The sequence below is a fragment of the Amblyomma maculatum genome, chromosome 3, assembly GCF_055883805.1.
Source record: "Amblyomma maculatum isolate TAMU_Amacu chromosome 3, ASM5588380v1, whole genome shotgun sequence".
NCBI classification, from domain to species: Eukaryota; Metazoa; Arthropoda; class Arachnida; order Ixodida; family Ixodidae; genus Amblyomma; species Amblyomma maculatum.
In genome coordinates this window covers 189,949,527-189,966,020 of record NC_139346.1, presented here as the reverse complement: position 1 = coordinate 189,966,020, position 16,494 = coordinate 189,949,527, and the positions used below count along the sequence as shown (strand labels likewise).

The 16,494-nt window shown below is 48.6% G+C and overlaps 1 protein-coding gene and 1 pseudogene across 2 annotated transcripts in view; one reads left to right on the top strand and one right to left on the bottom strand.

Moving 5' to 3' along the window:
• The window catches only part of LOC146197250 (monocarboxylate transporter 13-like), a 35,322-nt gene extending 19,734 nt beyond the window's left edge, over nucleotides 1-15,588 (bottom strand). The window contains exon 1 of one of the 2 annotated variants that reach the window (XM_084599049.1): nucleotides 15,230-15,588. In XM_084599049.1, coding sequence (XP_084455175.1) covers nucleotides 15,230-15,551 — 322 coding nt within the window. In that variant the 5' untranslated portion in view covers nucleotides 15,552-15,588. The remainder of the gene's footprint in view (nucleotides 1-15,229) is intronic. The other variant, XM_084599050.1, reaches the window with a different exon arrangement.
• On the top strand, nucleotides 73-213 carry LOC146197251 (U1 spliceosomal RNA; annotated as a pseudogene).
• Nucleotides 15,589-16,494: the final 906 nt, after the last annotated feature.

Here is a 16,494-nt window from a genome sequence, read left to right as displayed (position 1 = left end):
GAAGAGGCTCTGCTAACCCTTCTGTGCTCCTTCGGGGGCTTAGTTTCGAACAAACAGAGCCTCATAGCAATAATACTTACCTGGTGCTGGCAGATCGGTGCTCAGTAATACCGTCTGCCCGAGCTGAGGCTGGCCATTGCACTGCGGCTGCGCTGAAGTTCGCCACTACACCTAACTGGCGTAGATGGGCACGTAATTTTTGGTAATTTTAATTTGCAACTTTTCTCGCAAAGTCAGACAGGCCGGAAATCCGGACTTGCCATGGGACTGCAGTGATCTCTGAAAAGTGAGCTTCATCAGTGACAGTGAAACTTTAAATCTTTCGACACGCTAGTTTAGAGCGTTTCGCACTTAAAACAAGGCTTTTCTGAGTTTTCGCGTGTGCAGAACACGACTCGTTTTCAGTTTTGAACCCCGTGAAACACGGTAACTCGAACCACCTTTGCAGGCTGAAGTGTTCGAAACTATTTTGCCCCAGAAGGAGCGCAGCGGGGTTTGCGGAGCCTCTCCCAAGCGCACACCCCTGGGGCGCCAGGCCGGGGGATGCTTGTACCCATTTTTACCGGTGGGTGTCCGGCGGCGGGTTTCGAACGAACAAGGGCATAAACAATTAGACACCATGAGACTGAAGCTGTAGCATCTGCGATTAAAATAACTAAAGATAACGTTGCCCACTCCGCACCACCAAAATCACAACATACTTAAACCAATATAAAATAACGGATGAACCAAAAAAAAAATTTTGCATGGCACGAAAAGAAAAAAAATAAGAATATTGAAAAAGGAAAGGGGGAGGGGGAGAGTGTACATCAAAGATATGAAGGGGTTTCAAGATAACATTTATTTTCAATTTCCTTGCACATCTTTGCCCTCTCTCTCTTTTTTCATACATAGGTTGCCTTCATACCATACCTAGGTTGTCTTCATACCTAGGTTGTCTTCCCAAAATTAGGCGAATTTTTCGGTTTAATCGTCTAGCTGGCCAGAATCCTTGCCACTTCCGGCGAGACCCTACCCTTTCCAAAATTCCAAATAGCAGTTTTGATATCGCTGATTACGAAATTGGCTTGCGTTCCGACGCAAGCGAGCGCTATAGCAACTTCTTGAGCCGTTGCGGCTTCTAATGGTGGCGGCCGATACCGGGGCACCTCGGCCGTCGACCACCGAGGCGACCGCCGCCCCCGTTCTGCCACTTGCCGCATCCACGTACGCAACCGACTTGCTGTCCATCGAATCGAAGCGTCTGATTAGTGCTTCCGCTCTCTTCTCCCTCCTCTCTGTGTTGAATATGGGATGCATGTTACGAGGGAGGGGGGGAATGATTATATTTTCTCGGCAGTCCTGTGGGATACTTGATTTTTTCTCGTAGTCCCCTATCTGTCTGCAGGCCTACCATTTTGAGTATAGTTCTGCCCGTGGTCGTTCGACTTAATCTTTCCAGCTGCGAAACTCTGACAGCCTCCGCTATTTTGTCCCAGCTATTATGCACTGCCATAGAAAGGAGCTTCTCTGTGGATGTGGTAATTGGTAAGTCCAGGGCCCTCTTTATGCACCGTCGAATGAGAGTCTAATCTCTTCTTTTCCTCTGACCTGATATTTAAAAACGGCGTGGAATAGCTCACGCGACTTATTACGTAAGCTTGGGTTAGTTTAAGCAAGCTTCTTTCCTTGAGGCCTCATCCTTTCAAAGCGATCCTTCAAAATATGTCAATGGCTTGCGTGGCGAATAACTAGCTTTTTTTCTGCCTTCATCCTGTTGCGTCATCTGTGCTTGTCTGAGTGCGCCCTGTCATCCACGCTCCCGAGTGACGAGGGCGGGACGGGACGGTCAGTGGTGGGGCACCGTCACAAAATTTGTCTTTTTTGACCGCCGTCATGCGATGAGTTGAGGGGTAGAGCAAATTAGTCTGTAGAAAGGAAAGCAAAGGCGCTGTCGCTATCACTTCTCCACAGACACCTGAACCCAGCATCTAGGCAAAGTGGTGTTGCTGAACTGCGCCATAAGGAAAGGGAGGAAGGTGGGACTGAATTAAGAGAGAGAGAGAGAAAGAGAGTTGCCGCAGTGGAGAGTTCCGGTTTAGCTTCGACCGCCTGGGAATATTTAACGCGCACTGACATCCTACAGCACATGGCCGCTTTTCCGTTTCACCTTCATCGAAACGTGGTCGCCGCAGTACGGTTCGAATGACGATACGACGAATCGCCGACATGTTAAGCTTTAATGAAGCTAGCTTAAGGTTCTCATCCGTGCAGCCCACACTGGCCAGCGTCTGTAAACCCGCAATCATACCCGAGCCCTAAGCCCCATGCATTTGGCAATCTCGGCCAAAGGCACGGCTTACCAACTGTGTTCTTGTTCGTTCGACATCATCAGGAAAGGAACACTTGAAACCCTGGGCGGGCACCGACCTGGAACCCTGCAGGAGTGTTGTAAGGATTTGTTGTAATGGTATCGTGGAAAAGTGCCGAACCATGCTCGCTTTGTATTTTGCTAACCTGGTGTTTTGTGACGTGTGTGTGTGTGTGGGGGGGGGGGGGGGCAGGAGGGAGTCGACTTTCAGACATTTATTGCCTCTATGTCCGCCTTCCAGGCACTTGCTGCCTGAATATAGTACACAAAATACTATGAGCTCGGCCTTGTCAGAGACTGTCACTTCAAGGCTTATTTCTGCCTTGTCGAGTATGTGACGTCCGGCGGGGTTGTGGTTGAGGCGATCGTACTGAGAGATGAGATAATATTCCACGAGCTCCGTTGTAGTGTCACAGACCCCTAATACCAGGCCTCTGTAGGTGGGGGTCCGGTGAGGCTCATGAAGAGCAGCCTTGTATGCTTGTCTAATAGCACAGTACACGCTGTTACATTTGGTGTCGCGTGCGCCTGAGTATCGCACCGCTGCCACCAGTTGTTACATTTTGGGTCGCGAGTGCCGGGGTAGCGTACCGCTGCGGCGCGCGGCCCCTCGGTAGCGTTGGCCTGGCGGCTCCGTGGACGGCGGACGGCATCAAAGGTGCCAGCAAAGACGAGGCGCTTTCTAACGAAACAACCTTTACTGTAACATCAGGAAGAAACGGGCAGTGAAGCTGACCCGGAGAGATTACAGACACTCTCACACAGCTGGTGTCTAGCGTCGTCTCAACGGCGCGTCAAAGTAGTCTCTCTCTCAGCGGAGTCGGCCGCTGCTTTTTATAGTTTTTCCAGTTCACAGGGAAAGGGTAAACCCTCACAGGAAAGGGAGAGCCAAACATGTTGGTTCACGACGAATGACTCAATCGCAGGTGTTCCGACCTCATCTCCTCCACCTCCTGCAGACAGGAGAGGGCGACGCACTTTCCCTCGAGCTCCAGGCTTAGCCAGCTTTTGCACACACACGCACGCACAGGAACACGCTGAGACTTGTCGGCGGGAGGAAGCGTTGCGCGGCCGATGAACGGCGTCGAAATGGCCGATCCGCTCGCGGTTCTGCCTGTTGCTATGCGGTGGCCGCGTCAGCTGTCCCACTTCTCCGGGGAGAAACGTAACAGACTGCCCCGCCGGGGAAGGGAGATCCCGAAGGGCAGGGGACTGCATCCGCTGTCCGGAGGGATCGGGATATTGCTGCTAGCCAGGGTCATCCGACTCTGTTTCTCTTGAGCCAGTCAGCCTGAAGAATTCCTTGGCAAGTCCGGGTTTCCAAGGCACTCTGCAACTTGTCTTCAGGAGAGATTTCTGACAACCTACAGCATCACAACCACGTTAAAAACTCAACTGGTCAGCCAGCAAGCACGGCACAAACTTCACTAAGTTTTGCCAGACTATTTCCCTCTTATGCCCCCATCTACATTAAAGGGCAGCTCAGCAGCACTTGGAACGCGTCCACAAATTTGAAAATCGCATTTTCAAAACAGCACTTCAAACAAAAATAATGCAATGCAATATGTTCAAAATCCTATGTCAGGAAGAAAAACACCAACAAGTGAATACAGGCTTCTTCTCACGTTAGGGGCTCCGACTTAAGCCATCGGCGTTACCGTTGAGATCACCTTTTTCACTAAAGCTTCGGCTGTCCGTTTCACGGAACAACCGTACCTTCCTGTTTCTGTGCAAAGAAACGCATGAGCATAAGTCACTCACTTTTCTGAACAACCTATCCCTCTCCTTACGGGTTGCGCACCAGTCACGCATTTTCTCGGCACGGGCGCATTTGTGCCTTCGGGATAGTCGCTTTCTTTTTCGCGATAGCCTCAACTTGCTCCATTCTTTCTCGCGCCTGCCTTTCCGTTTTTTTTTACGGCAGCACTGAAACACATGCTTTCTGCTTTCTTTTTGCAATCGTTTCAGTTTGCTTTCCTTACGATGGCAGCGTTCTTTCTCGCGCCTGCCTTTCCGCGTTTTTCGTCGGCAGCGCGGGAATACTAGCCTTCTGCTTTCTTTCTGCAATCGTTTGAGTTTGCTCTCCTTACGATGGCAGCATTCTTTCTCGCGTCTGCCCTTCCGCGTTTTTCGGTGGCAGCACTTGAATACTCTAGTCCTACTTTCTTTCGGCGCGAGCTCTGGCAAGCTAGCGGTCAACATTCTAGCGGTAACCGGAGCTAGTAGGGTACCGGTGTTGTCAAAGTGGTGAAAGTGCTGCGCCGCGTCTGCATCGCGGCCAGCAGCGCATGACTCACTTTCCGTGAAGTCCGAACGAAAACAACGGCTGACTTCAGTCGTGTCAGTCCCCATTCTAGGCATTTGCTCTGGCGGCTCGCCACTCAGTGTGTCGTCTCGCTCAGAGCTAACCGGAGCAGGATCAAGCTCCTGCGACAGCTGGGGCGCTTCGGATTGCGTGAGGGTCATGTGTGCCACGTCCGCGTTCGCACTGGGGTTGCTTTTGCGAATACAACCTAGCGTGGTATCAGGGCACGAACGATTCTGACTCTGCTCTAGACGTACGCTGTCGCCTTCGCAAGTCTCGCTCTCTACAGTGTACGCGCACTCCTCGTCGGTCTGCCCTGGCTGATCACAACTCGCGGGCTGCGCAGTTTCGCTGATTGGCAATTCGCTTTTCTGCGCGCCCTGCTCTACAACACAGCTGATTTTCTCATTTCCTAGCTGATTTCCATCTCCGCCACGCTCTAGACCAGCTTCTGCATTTAACTCGAGAGGCGGTTCAGCTATTATCAGTTCCCCACTCTCATTTGATTGAACTGTATCTCCTACAGCTACTTGGGTTGGCATGCAGTTCACCTCGCTTAACGGCGTCACTTCGGACTTCCCGCCGATTAAGCATGTGCTAACCGTCTCAGCTAGTGGCTCGACCAAGGTAACACGATGCTCTTCTGTTAGAGGCTCGGTCGGCTCGCTACTGCGGTCACATTGCTCGGCCGCTTCCCCAAGCTGTTTCTCACAGTCCGATGCAAGTTCGATTTGCTCCGGAACTTCCGCACTGTCTAGCCATTCGCTTACAGCGGCTTTCAACTGATAGGCCAAATCAAAGTATGCCTCGTTACAATGTTTCTCGCTCTCATATCTCTTCCGAAGATCCTGAGGCGTTATCTGATATCGTATCAGCAATGACTCTTTTAGTTCATCGTAATTTTTCAAGCGGTCGCCAACCAATCGCTTGATTTCTTCCGACGCTTCAGCGGAGAGAAGAGCTACCAACATCTGCGCCCAACTATCTCGCTCGAAACGTTTACTTCTACAGACATTCTCGAAGTCTGCCAAATAACCTGCCATATCCTCGGCGATGAGGAACGGTGGCGTACCGTCTCGCGGTATCGAACCGTTACGCTGAATGGCACTGAAAGCGTCAAGCTTTTCCACGCTCATTCGATGTGCTGAAATCTCCAGCTGCATCAGTTTCCTTACGCGGGCGTCCTCTTTCTCGAAACGTTCCCTACGTTCACGCATCTCTTTCTCGTGACGTTCTCCACGTTCACGCATCTCTTTCTCGTGACGTTCTCTACGTTCACGTTCCTCTTTCTCGTGACGTTCTCTACGTTCACGTTCCTGTTTCTCGTGACGTTCTCTACGTTCACGTTCCTCTTGACGTTCGTCAATGATCTCAAGGCATTCCAAAAGCTCGTCATCTTCAGCTTCCAACTCAAGAATAGCCTTTAAAACTTCTAGTTTTCTGAGTTTGTCTGACAAATTCAGACCCAACTCCTCCGCAAGCTCCAGCAATTTCGGTTTGCGCAACGACTTCAAATCCAAACCCATGGCTGTTCCGAATGCTGCCTTCTCTACTGCCCACTATTGCCTTGCTGCACTTAACCCAGCAACAACGACAACACAATTACCAGCTCTGTTCTCTACTTAACAAAAGCCTGGCAAAACTCAGTAGAAGAAAGTCCCGCACTCACCAAACCTCGCAGCCAAGAATCCAACGCAGTCGTTCCGCTGCAGGCAACCAGTCATCACACAGGGCTCGTTGCACTGCTCCCGCCTTTCCGCTGAGCTGCTTTGATTCACGGGTCACGCCTGTGACATCTCCGCTCTTCCCACCAGATGTTGCACCTCGGTCAGGCCTGGCTCGTTTCACCGACCACGGTCACTGCTTGGTCGTCCTCGTCTCTCCGCTGTTCCGCTGTTCACCAGTTGTTGGACGACGGTATCGCCTGGCTCGTCCCTCCAACCACGGTTACGGCTTGGTCGTCGTCATCCCACCGCTGTTCACCAATTGTTACATTTGGTGTCGCGTGCGCCTGAGTATCGCACCGCTGCCACCAGTTGTTACATTTTGGGTCGCGAGTGCCGGGGTAGCGTACCGCTGCGGCGCGCGGCCCCTCGGTAGCGTTGGCCTGGCGGCTCCGTGGACGGCGGACGGCATCAAAGGTGCCAGCAAAGACGAGGCGCTTTCTAACGAAACAACCTTTACTGTAACATCAGGAAGAAACGGGCAGTGAAGCTGACCCGGAGAGATTACAGACACTCTCACACAGCTGGTGTCTAGCGTCGTCTCAACGGCGCGTCAAAGTAGTCTCTCTCTCAGCGGAGTCGGCCGCTGCTTTTTATAGTTTTTCCAGTTCACAGGGAAAGGGTAAACCCTCACAGGAAAGGGAGAGCCAAACATGTTGGTTCACGACGAATGACTCAATCGCAGGTGTTCCGACCTCATCTCCTCCACCTCCTGCAGACAGGAGAGGGCGACGCACTTTCCCTCGAGCTCCAGGCTTAGCCAGCTTTTGCACACACACGCACGCACAGGAACACGCTGAGACTTGTCGGCGGGAGGAAGCGTTGCGCGGCCGATGAACGGCGTCGAAATGGCCGATCCGCTCGCGGTTCTGCCTGTTGCTATGCGGTGGCCGCGTCAGCTGTCCCACTTCTCCGGGGAGAAACGTAACAACGCGGTCTCGTTCCTGGCAGCTAACGTAGAGGTAAGGCAAAGTGTAGGTTAGACGACAGATAACAAATGTCCGGATCAGACGTGGTAAGTCAACCTCCTTCATGCCTCTGTGTTAGCAATGTCCGAATGAGGCTAATGGTCTGCGAAGCACTGGCTGTGAGTTTAGCCAGAAGGTCGGCGTTTTTCCGGTTGCTCTGAATAAGAAGCCACAATATCCTAATGGTGGATACTTCTTGTCTAGGCTGGCCGCTATCAGTAACGCAGATGGGAGGATGATCGCGGAAGCCGGGTTGACTTCGGATGAGAAGCAGCTCAAACTTCTGTGGTTGAGAAGACAGCCATCGCGCTTTCTGTCGGGTCACAAGGTCGTTCGGTTCTCTGTGTCTGGTGGTCGTGTGGGCGGCCGTCTTGGGTCAGTCTCTCCTTCGTCCTATCTTGTGGTCGGGGCGGGGCAAGGTCTTGTTGGATCCGGCAGGCTGAGGACCAGCTATGCGATGTCTCCTAACCTTCTGCCGACGGCGCAAGAAGACGCAGGGCGCCGGAGCTCCGGGTCATGATGAGCGATGACCATGACGTACCCAGTACCTCCAACCAAATGTTATGGGGCGGCAAGCAGATAAACACCGAAGAAAGACAGCTCAGAGATGATGCTCAATGACAGTGAGATGACGTTTAATGAATCGCGGCGGGCCTAGCGCGAGCGCTCCTGCCCGCGCCACTGCCCGCTTCTTCCTCGTCCGTAACGTTACATTCGTCTTCGACCAAACGACATTTCGTTCAGCTCTCGACTGCACCCATGTGCCAGCAGCGATGACTCAGCGTATGCGACACCTCGTCTGTTACAGACGCGTTAGCGCGAGCATTTTCTATTTCTTTGCTTATCCAATGGTATCACGTGTTCTGGGTGAGGTAGTTAGGTCAGGCGGATGCTAGCATCGAGGACATATATGCATACTAATAGACTCCCAAACCATCGCTGAGCAGCGCTACAGCTCTTGATCTGCAACTCAATGTGTGGCAAGAAAGTAGAAACTTTGGCGACGTCCCTTCGCCTTTCTGCTTTAACGGCGCGTGCCACGCGCTTTCTTTTGAACGAGCAAGACGTCGCTATGGCATGCGCCATAATGCGCCGCCTGCATGAAGCTTTGAAGAGTATTAGACCAAGTTTTTTCGCAGAATGGTCTTCTAACTAAGGCTGGACACGTTTCGGGGATCGTTAAGTGCATGCTTTGAATCTGCATTTAATCTCATTCTACCGGCATCAGCGCGTTTAAAAGGACAAATCCAACTTCGTAGATGACCTACCTCTAGCTGCCTAGCGTTCTTGGGAAAAAATATAATAAAGAAAAATGACAATAAGGGGACGCAAGCCCAGAAGCTAAATTTTAACGGTTTAGCTGCCAAGTAGGAGATTGACGAGCATGAATGTGAGGCGTCAGGAAGAAACACAAACGCACGTGTAGAGAACGGCAAGAGAAGTAAAGGTAAAACTTTTCGGCTCTTCTCTACAACGCCTCCCTGGGGAGCGGCGAGTTCTTCCTATTGGACTCATCTACTAACTGCATCGACACATTAACAGGTAGCATAAAGAAGTTGCTCCCAGAGTCGCCGTTGATATTATAGGATCCGTCCATAAAATGTGAAGTTCGATGTGAGCGGAGTAAATAAATCTTAGACATTTTTTAATAAGTATACACTGCTGCCATCTGTGATGCGCTATGCGCACTTGGGAGACCGTACTGCGACATATATGTACAGTCTTTGTCAAAAATATACAGCCCAAGGGTTTTGCTTCTAAGCCCCGTAACGGGACTCAGTACGCAACTGCACCGTTTGAAATCGAGTAGACGAAAAATCTAGTCCCCATTCTTCTCTATGCTTACCTATATATTCCAGTATTGCTTCCAGGGGCTTAGGTAAAGTGCTTACAAGCGAACCCCTTGGGCCGTATATTTTTGATAAAGGCTGTACTGCAGTTTATATGGGATGCATATAATTAAATGTACAGAACTGATCGTATACGTATGCATGCTTACACGTTCCTCGCCGCGCTTGCGCCGCGCGCCGTCTTTTTCGCGATCGCTGAATTCGATTTCCACCAACTTGCTCAACCATGAATCCGGATAGAATGCGCTGTGCTTGCCTGAGTGGCCTTACCTAATGCAAATATAGCACTGCCTTGTAGACGCTGCAAAAACACCCCTATATGTTAGCAACAAGACTGGAGAACTAGAGGAGTAGTTATGCACCACCCCAATCGGCCGTATACCAGTGTAACCTTGCATACGTGACCCAAATGTCCAAGGTTCATTGTGCCCTGACAGAATCGACCTGCTTCGTATAATGGGCTTAAAATTTGATTTCGAGAAATAATTGAGGCTCCACTGACGACCGCCTCTACGCATGCATTAACGTCTTGTGTACTATATATTGCCTTAAAAAAGAGCTCGACCGCCACAGAGATACGATTAAGAGCGTTGGCTCGCGTTTTACAGAAATTAAACCTAGATCTTCAATTCTGATGCCACCGTGTACGTCACAAAACACCGAATCTTTTAATGCCACTCGCTACTCTCTGCGACGACTGGTTCGCCCGCCACGGCCCCCCAATACTCGCACTCCCTCACGGTTCCGAGGACCAAAGGTCGTCTGTGCGAATCTCTCGCACATGTTAGGATTCAGCTCGAAAAACAATTCTGTGCGTCATATGGTGCCGATTCGTCCGACTCCACTCAGAACCCTGTGCCACAACTCTGCCCGCAATTGTGATTTTAAGTGGCGACACACACACGCACAAACACACACACACACACACACACGCACGCACACACACACTTTCTCAAGTGGAGTATATAATACCGGGTGAGAAGAGGAAATGCACAGTCTGAGAGCAAGGGAGAAACTGACGACAAGCCAGCAAATGTAAGAAGAAAGAGCTACTGCTCTTATAAAAGCAATTAGGAAGCAGTTCTACCCCGTAGTAGCCGTTTTCACTCTTGATGAATGCCACTAGTATACATGCAGGCTGCCGCGCCACAACATACATATTGTTAGCTAGGTTCGTCCTGCGCACGTCTGGTTCACTCGTGCCTCTATAGTTTCGTTTTTATTTGTAGCAAACTTGACCCTGATGCACCAGATATACCAGCCCAAACTATATAGAATGTACTGTCTATACGTCGTTGGCTCTCATTCCGATGCACACTCTTTCTTAAGATGTCTATGTCGTTGGCTCTGATTCCGATGAACACCCGTTTCTAAAAAGTTTTAGGACATTATTTGCTTCTGTGCCACTGCTTCTGGCTCGATTTGCATCCTAAGTGCTCCAAATCTGCAAGTGAGAGGGAGTTCCCGGCTCTCCCTCATCCTAGCCTTGGGACTATGACGATTGCTTTACAAGAGGGGAATTACACGGATAAGAAGCAACCTCCCCCCTCCCACACACACACACACAAAGGCGCGCGTGGGCGCTAACCCAGAGCTCTTAACTTTTGAAAAGACTGCATATAGCTGCATATTTTCCCGTTTACATAGCATTTCCTAAGAATTACAGAAGACAACAGTGAATTATTTCAAAGAAATGAGAACGACAAATAAGTATTTAGGCCGTACATATGAACAGAATTTAAATTTTGTCCAGCCGCCGATATAAGAAGCAGAAGTCCTTCAGGTCATTTAACTTGCGCATATAGAAAGCGAAAATGATGTAGTTACGAATTTCTTCCAAAGTTGCACTGCTCCTTTTAAGGGGCCTTCCACAACCGTACCGCTGTACTAAAGAGGATGTTTATGAAGTTGGAGGTGTTACGAGGAACATAACTGATTTCCTTTCTCCTCCAGCTACCACCTCTCCAAGAGCCAAACTTGCCGTGCTACGCATGACAATATGTGCTGCCCTTGGCCCTTACGAGCCTCCGACTGCTGCTGAGACAGAGGCCTGCTCTTCGAGGCGAAACGCTTTTTTCTTTCCCTGCTTGGCTCTTATCTCATTCGGCAACCGTGCACGCACCAACGTCGCCAGCTCTTACTCTGGCTCTTGTGACCTTTGGGAGCACATTTTAATTTAAAGCCTTACTTATATTCCGATAGAGAGTAAACATCATCTACAGAGGAGGAAAATACGTTTTCCTATCCCAAGTGCCAGCTACTCGCAGAATAGTGTTTTACACTTCGCTACGACGTCATTTTACCATGATATGTTCCATGACATATACGCCAATAGTTCGGAGTTATGATATAAACTTACGACGTCACAGTGAAATTATCAAACGTGTGCAGCACACCCAAGATGGCTCAAAAGTACGTATACATTTCCTTCCGCATAGTAGGCTGCATATAGAAAATTTCACATAAGGCGGCTATAGCGACTATCTCTTTGTCCTCTTTCTATCATGAACAAGGACGTGCTATTACACTGCAGTACTCATTTATACCCCACTCGGCTTAACACAACGTTCGCTCCCACACAGACTCCTCCGAGTCATGAAAGCGATCTAGCTTTCCATGCATGCTTCTCTATCAGGAAGGATCGCCCTTGGCCGCCGCTGCCGACGAGGTCCCTCCATTGTTACCGTGTTTCGCGCGAAACTTACCATTGTCAACTCTGACTCGGCCAGAGATAATGCGTTTCGCCAAGACCGTCAGCGTCTAATCACTGGCCGCTCGCGGTACCTGGTAAGCGGTAGCGATGCCATTATGCTCCGTTATAGCACAGTGCACGGCACCGGCGTTAGCACAGAGTGCGCGCTTAAGAGAACGACTCCAGGACAACTAAATATGCAGTTGTGGATAAGTAAAATGGCGAAGCTTTGACTAGTGATTAGAACTCATGCGACTGGTATAAGTTGTCGAATTTAAGTCGGCAGGAACACAGGGATTCACGAAGAGGGGACTAGATGAACTTCGACGGCTGAAAAGAACTTGAAAACTAGGAATTCCTTGTTAGTGTATAGGGGATGTTTTACCTAAGGCTATCTGCAATATTTTTTTTAAATAGAATATTTGTATTAGAAGAGTCCCCCTTCGACGTCTATAGCATCGGCAGCATTAGAACAGAGCTGATACGTGGTAATATTTAACAGGATGGTATGTATCCTGATAGTAATAGTCATATTCTTGAATATAACTCTCACCCTGTTCAGTTATTGAGTGGTTTGTAGCCAGCCGTAACTTTTATCAATATCGGTTATTATATTCTAAAGAAAAAACACCATTCTCGCGACCTCGCTGGGAATTTGCAGTTTACATTTGGGTGAAACAAACCGAGCATGCGCAGACAGTGCCCGTCGCGCAAAAGCGCGCCTATATTCATGGCCCCTCTTTACAGCGGTCGAACAGGCGAGAGCCTGACCTCAAGTGTTAATCGTGCTGCATCCGAGACGAGAACGACCTTTTTTTAAACGTGAAAACTTATTTGTGGTGCACTTATATTATTTGTGGTGCACTGCAGACCACCCAGTAAATGAAAAGCCTAAAGTCAAGTGGCTAAAAAACAACTATATATTATCAGTTAACCATCGTACTAATTAACATGTATCAGCTGTATTTTCATGCACACCACAGCTGCCAATGCTGTGCCAAAGTATTCGCTCTTCTAAACTCAAAAATCATATTTTTAAAAAGTGCAGAAAGCCTTAGGTGAAACGCGGTATAACAGCTGAGTCTCACATATCTTAAACGACAGGTGACGGCAGATTATTGTTTTACCGGTTTACACCAGCGACAACGTGACAACCTTGGTTTGAGGCCATACAGCAAATCGAGTTTACAACGTGCTTATCCGACGAGATAAAGCAGGTTGTACAAGTGCCCAGCCTTTTTTCGCGGCTTTCCGTGTTATGATATGCTTTCAAAGACGAGGGAGCATACTGATGCTTCGTAATTCAGCGAAAAATTATTTTGCTGTCACGAGGCTGCTTTCATGCTGAACAATGCACCCTACTTATCTGCATTCAACAGATGTCGCCAAAAAGTATACATTTGGCTCTCAATGCATTATACTGGACTTTAAGAGCGTAAACGAGTTTATGCTAGCATGACAGGGAATTGTTCCATGTTACCCCGTGCGACAGTGTAATGTGACCGTAGAGCGATCCGCATACCTTGCTGCCTCGCGAGGTATGTACGCCCTTTATGCATAAAGCTGCCTGAATAGCACGGGTAGCTCTGACTCAAGGCTATTAACGTTTGTTTTTGACACATCCAGAAACAAAGCTTCCAAGCTGGGTGCTCCGTGCGCTCCTTACACAGAACACATCGGAAGTCGCTGCGGAAGTCTTCGCAGTGCCAAGTGCCCATTCCTGAGCGTATGCGATTAAAACATCTATTATTGCGCACTAAATACTTCGAAGTGTTTTTCGGGCTCTATTACAACCAAATCATTTACTCTCTTATCTAAACGCGAGCCAGAATTTCTACGCGTTTCATATAAAAAGAAAACCGCGACATATGCGCCTCTCCGCCTTCAATCTTTTGCCTCGCAAATAAGTTATAGCCAGGAAAAATTTAACAGCAGGTGTTCTTGGTAAGTTAGATGAGGTTTTCCTACCTATGTTTCTCGGAGCATTCTAACACATCCGCATCAAAACTTTCAGTCATTAGCGAGCACTTGTTTCCTGTAAGACGTGATGTTGGGCTAGTCAGTTCATGGTTATAACAAAACAGAGCAAAACAGAACTTGTGTGTGTGTGTGTATTCGTGCCTTCTTGTCCCGTTTCCTTCGCGCAGTTCTGTTTTTTATAACTTGTTTCCTATTCGCCTCTGTCTTTGTGTCATTTTTTGTGGCGTCGTCAGAGTTATTCCAATTAATCAACCTTCTTAGCATCCTTAATTCATATTTCAGAAGCGAGAAGCCATCTGAAATTACTCGTCATAGTGTGGTAGCTCTTACGTTCTTAACTCCGCTGAAATGGACACTATCGCACAGCTTGTCAAAAGAAGCGTTAACTCTTGATACACAAGTCTTGTATGACTAAGCACTGGAAAGCAAAGTACAGGTACAGTGATAGTCAAAAGTTCCCAGCCCAAAGGCGCTGCTTCTGGTCGGCATCTTCTGACATTGAAATCCCCTTAAAACTACCAGTTTTCTCAGAGGTCAGAATAAAGCTTCTTCTACACTGCACACGTATGTTAAGATTTGGGACCGTCTTGGCTACCCTGCACCCTGCAAAAGCAGACCCTGTGGCCTGGGAACTTTTGACAACCCCTGTACATAAAGTAAGGATAACAAACTTTGGGCATACAACTAATATTTGTCAAGCACACTTTTTGCGGTTGCGCATCTAGTTTTGCTTTTGGGACATGGTACCCAAAAGCACTTATCAACTTTATCCAGAAGTAACCAAAATATATTTTTATGTATATGTATAGTTTTTCCTTTTCGCGTGCGATGCGACCGAAATACGGCGCTTTAACTACCCAGATGATTCGCAATCACACCGGGAGAAAAACGGCCGTGAAATATTAATGCGCGCTATTTTCAGCTGCGAACAGTAAAAAGCCAGCTAGTTCACCACAGCATCATATTGCAGTGCTGTCCGTGTCAGCAATGTGTTTAGCTAAGGCAATGGCCACGAGACAACACAAACTGAAATCAGACATCGGCTCACTGCTATCAAGGTAAAGCGATCGTGTCAACTGGTGTTATTTACAACCAGTTTACGACCATGAGCTACTATACATGCACACCTCAGCGAAACGATCGTCTCTGCAACCGAGCACGTGCAGCTAATCCTTTCCTAACCCTTTCCTTCTTCGTCGCGCCATGGCCAGTTTTTTTGCCGCCTTTCTTTCCTTGCTAAGCAACCATACACTTCGCCGGAGCTATACGCGCGCTTTTTTGACATAATTTAATAGCGTAGCACCTACGACTACCGCATTCCATTGAAAGCGCCACGAAGTGCCCCGCTTGGCGAACCAACCTTGAGCGCCAAGGCAGCGCGGTGATGTCTCTCCCTTCGGACTGCACCGTCCTCGTGCGATGATCCTCCGTTTCGCGGCAGTCCACTGCCCTTCCGCCACGAGTACAGTGTATCCAACCGCCACAACCGAGTCCTGGCGACGCGCCACTGAATTGTACAGCGAGCGCCTATTCCGAGGAGTGTTTTTGTTCTCACAATGTGCATACGCCCGAGACGCCGCCGCCGTGTAGTTATCACCCGCCTCCCTCGTATCGCGTCTGTTGCCTTCCTCTGACTGGTTTGTTGGCTGCGTTGTGTCTCGCTTCCCTTTCCAGCACAGCATGCAGACCACCGTGATGTAGACGCTACATCAGCATCGGTGGTTGTCAAGGGAGGGAGTGAACCGAGCGCCGAACCGCATGCCAGGCCAGGCCTGGTATAAACACGGCCGGTATGCATTAAAGTCCCTTGATGGGCTTAAAAAAATATCGATAGGCAGGAAAAGTGACAGGCTGGGTGAGTTCGTTTTTATTTGAAACTATGAAGCTTTAGGGAAACTGAATGCGAACAGAGCAAAGAAAGAGAACGCTCTACGTCGTCATTTATTTCCACTTCTGTTCGTGATCAGTTGATCTATTTCCATGGTTGTACCGGACAGGCAATCATTATTTTTTTTGTTTGTTTTTTTAAGGAATTAGTAAGAACCTGAAACTTGAATGTGGAAAAGGCTGTCTGATTGTCAGTAGTTATCTTGCCTGGGCGAACTTGGGGACATATAGCGGGGTCCAATGTAGAACTGATCTAATTACACGTGTTAAGCAATAATTAAAATAAATTGTTATCCGCTACCCGTCTTGAAATTTAAACCTGCTGGGAACGTGCTCTGCCAGCCTCGAAGTTAGGAAGAAAACAGCGGGCAAATCAGAAAAGTATGGTTGGTTAGTGAGGAAGATTAAAACATTTTATTCCGAACCAATGCCGCCTAGGCAGTCTATCGCTTAGTACGGCGGTTGAATTAAGTATAACTTTGCGACGAGCTAGTATAGGTACATGATAATTAAGAAGTGCTGCTTAAGAAGAAGACATACAGCCTTCTTTCTGGTATCAGCGCATATATAAGCGCGCCTATATCGACTCTTTTTCTGTTATTAAAGTTAGAAATTCCGCTTCGGTCCTATATATACTTTATTCTGTCCTGTACTTTCCTGTATTCGTCTTTTAAGCGCAAAAATTTTTAAATAAATTTTGACAAATTTGTATGATGTTTCTAAATAGATATACTACAT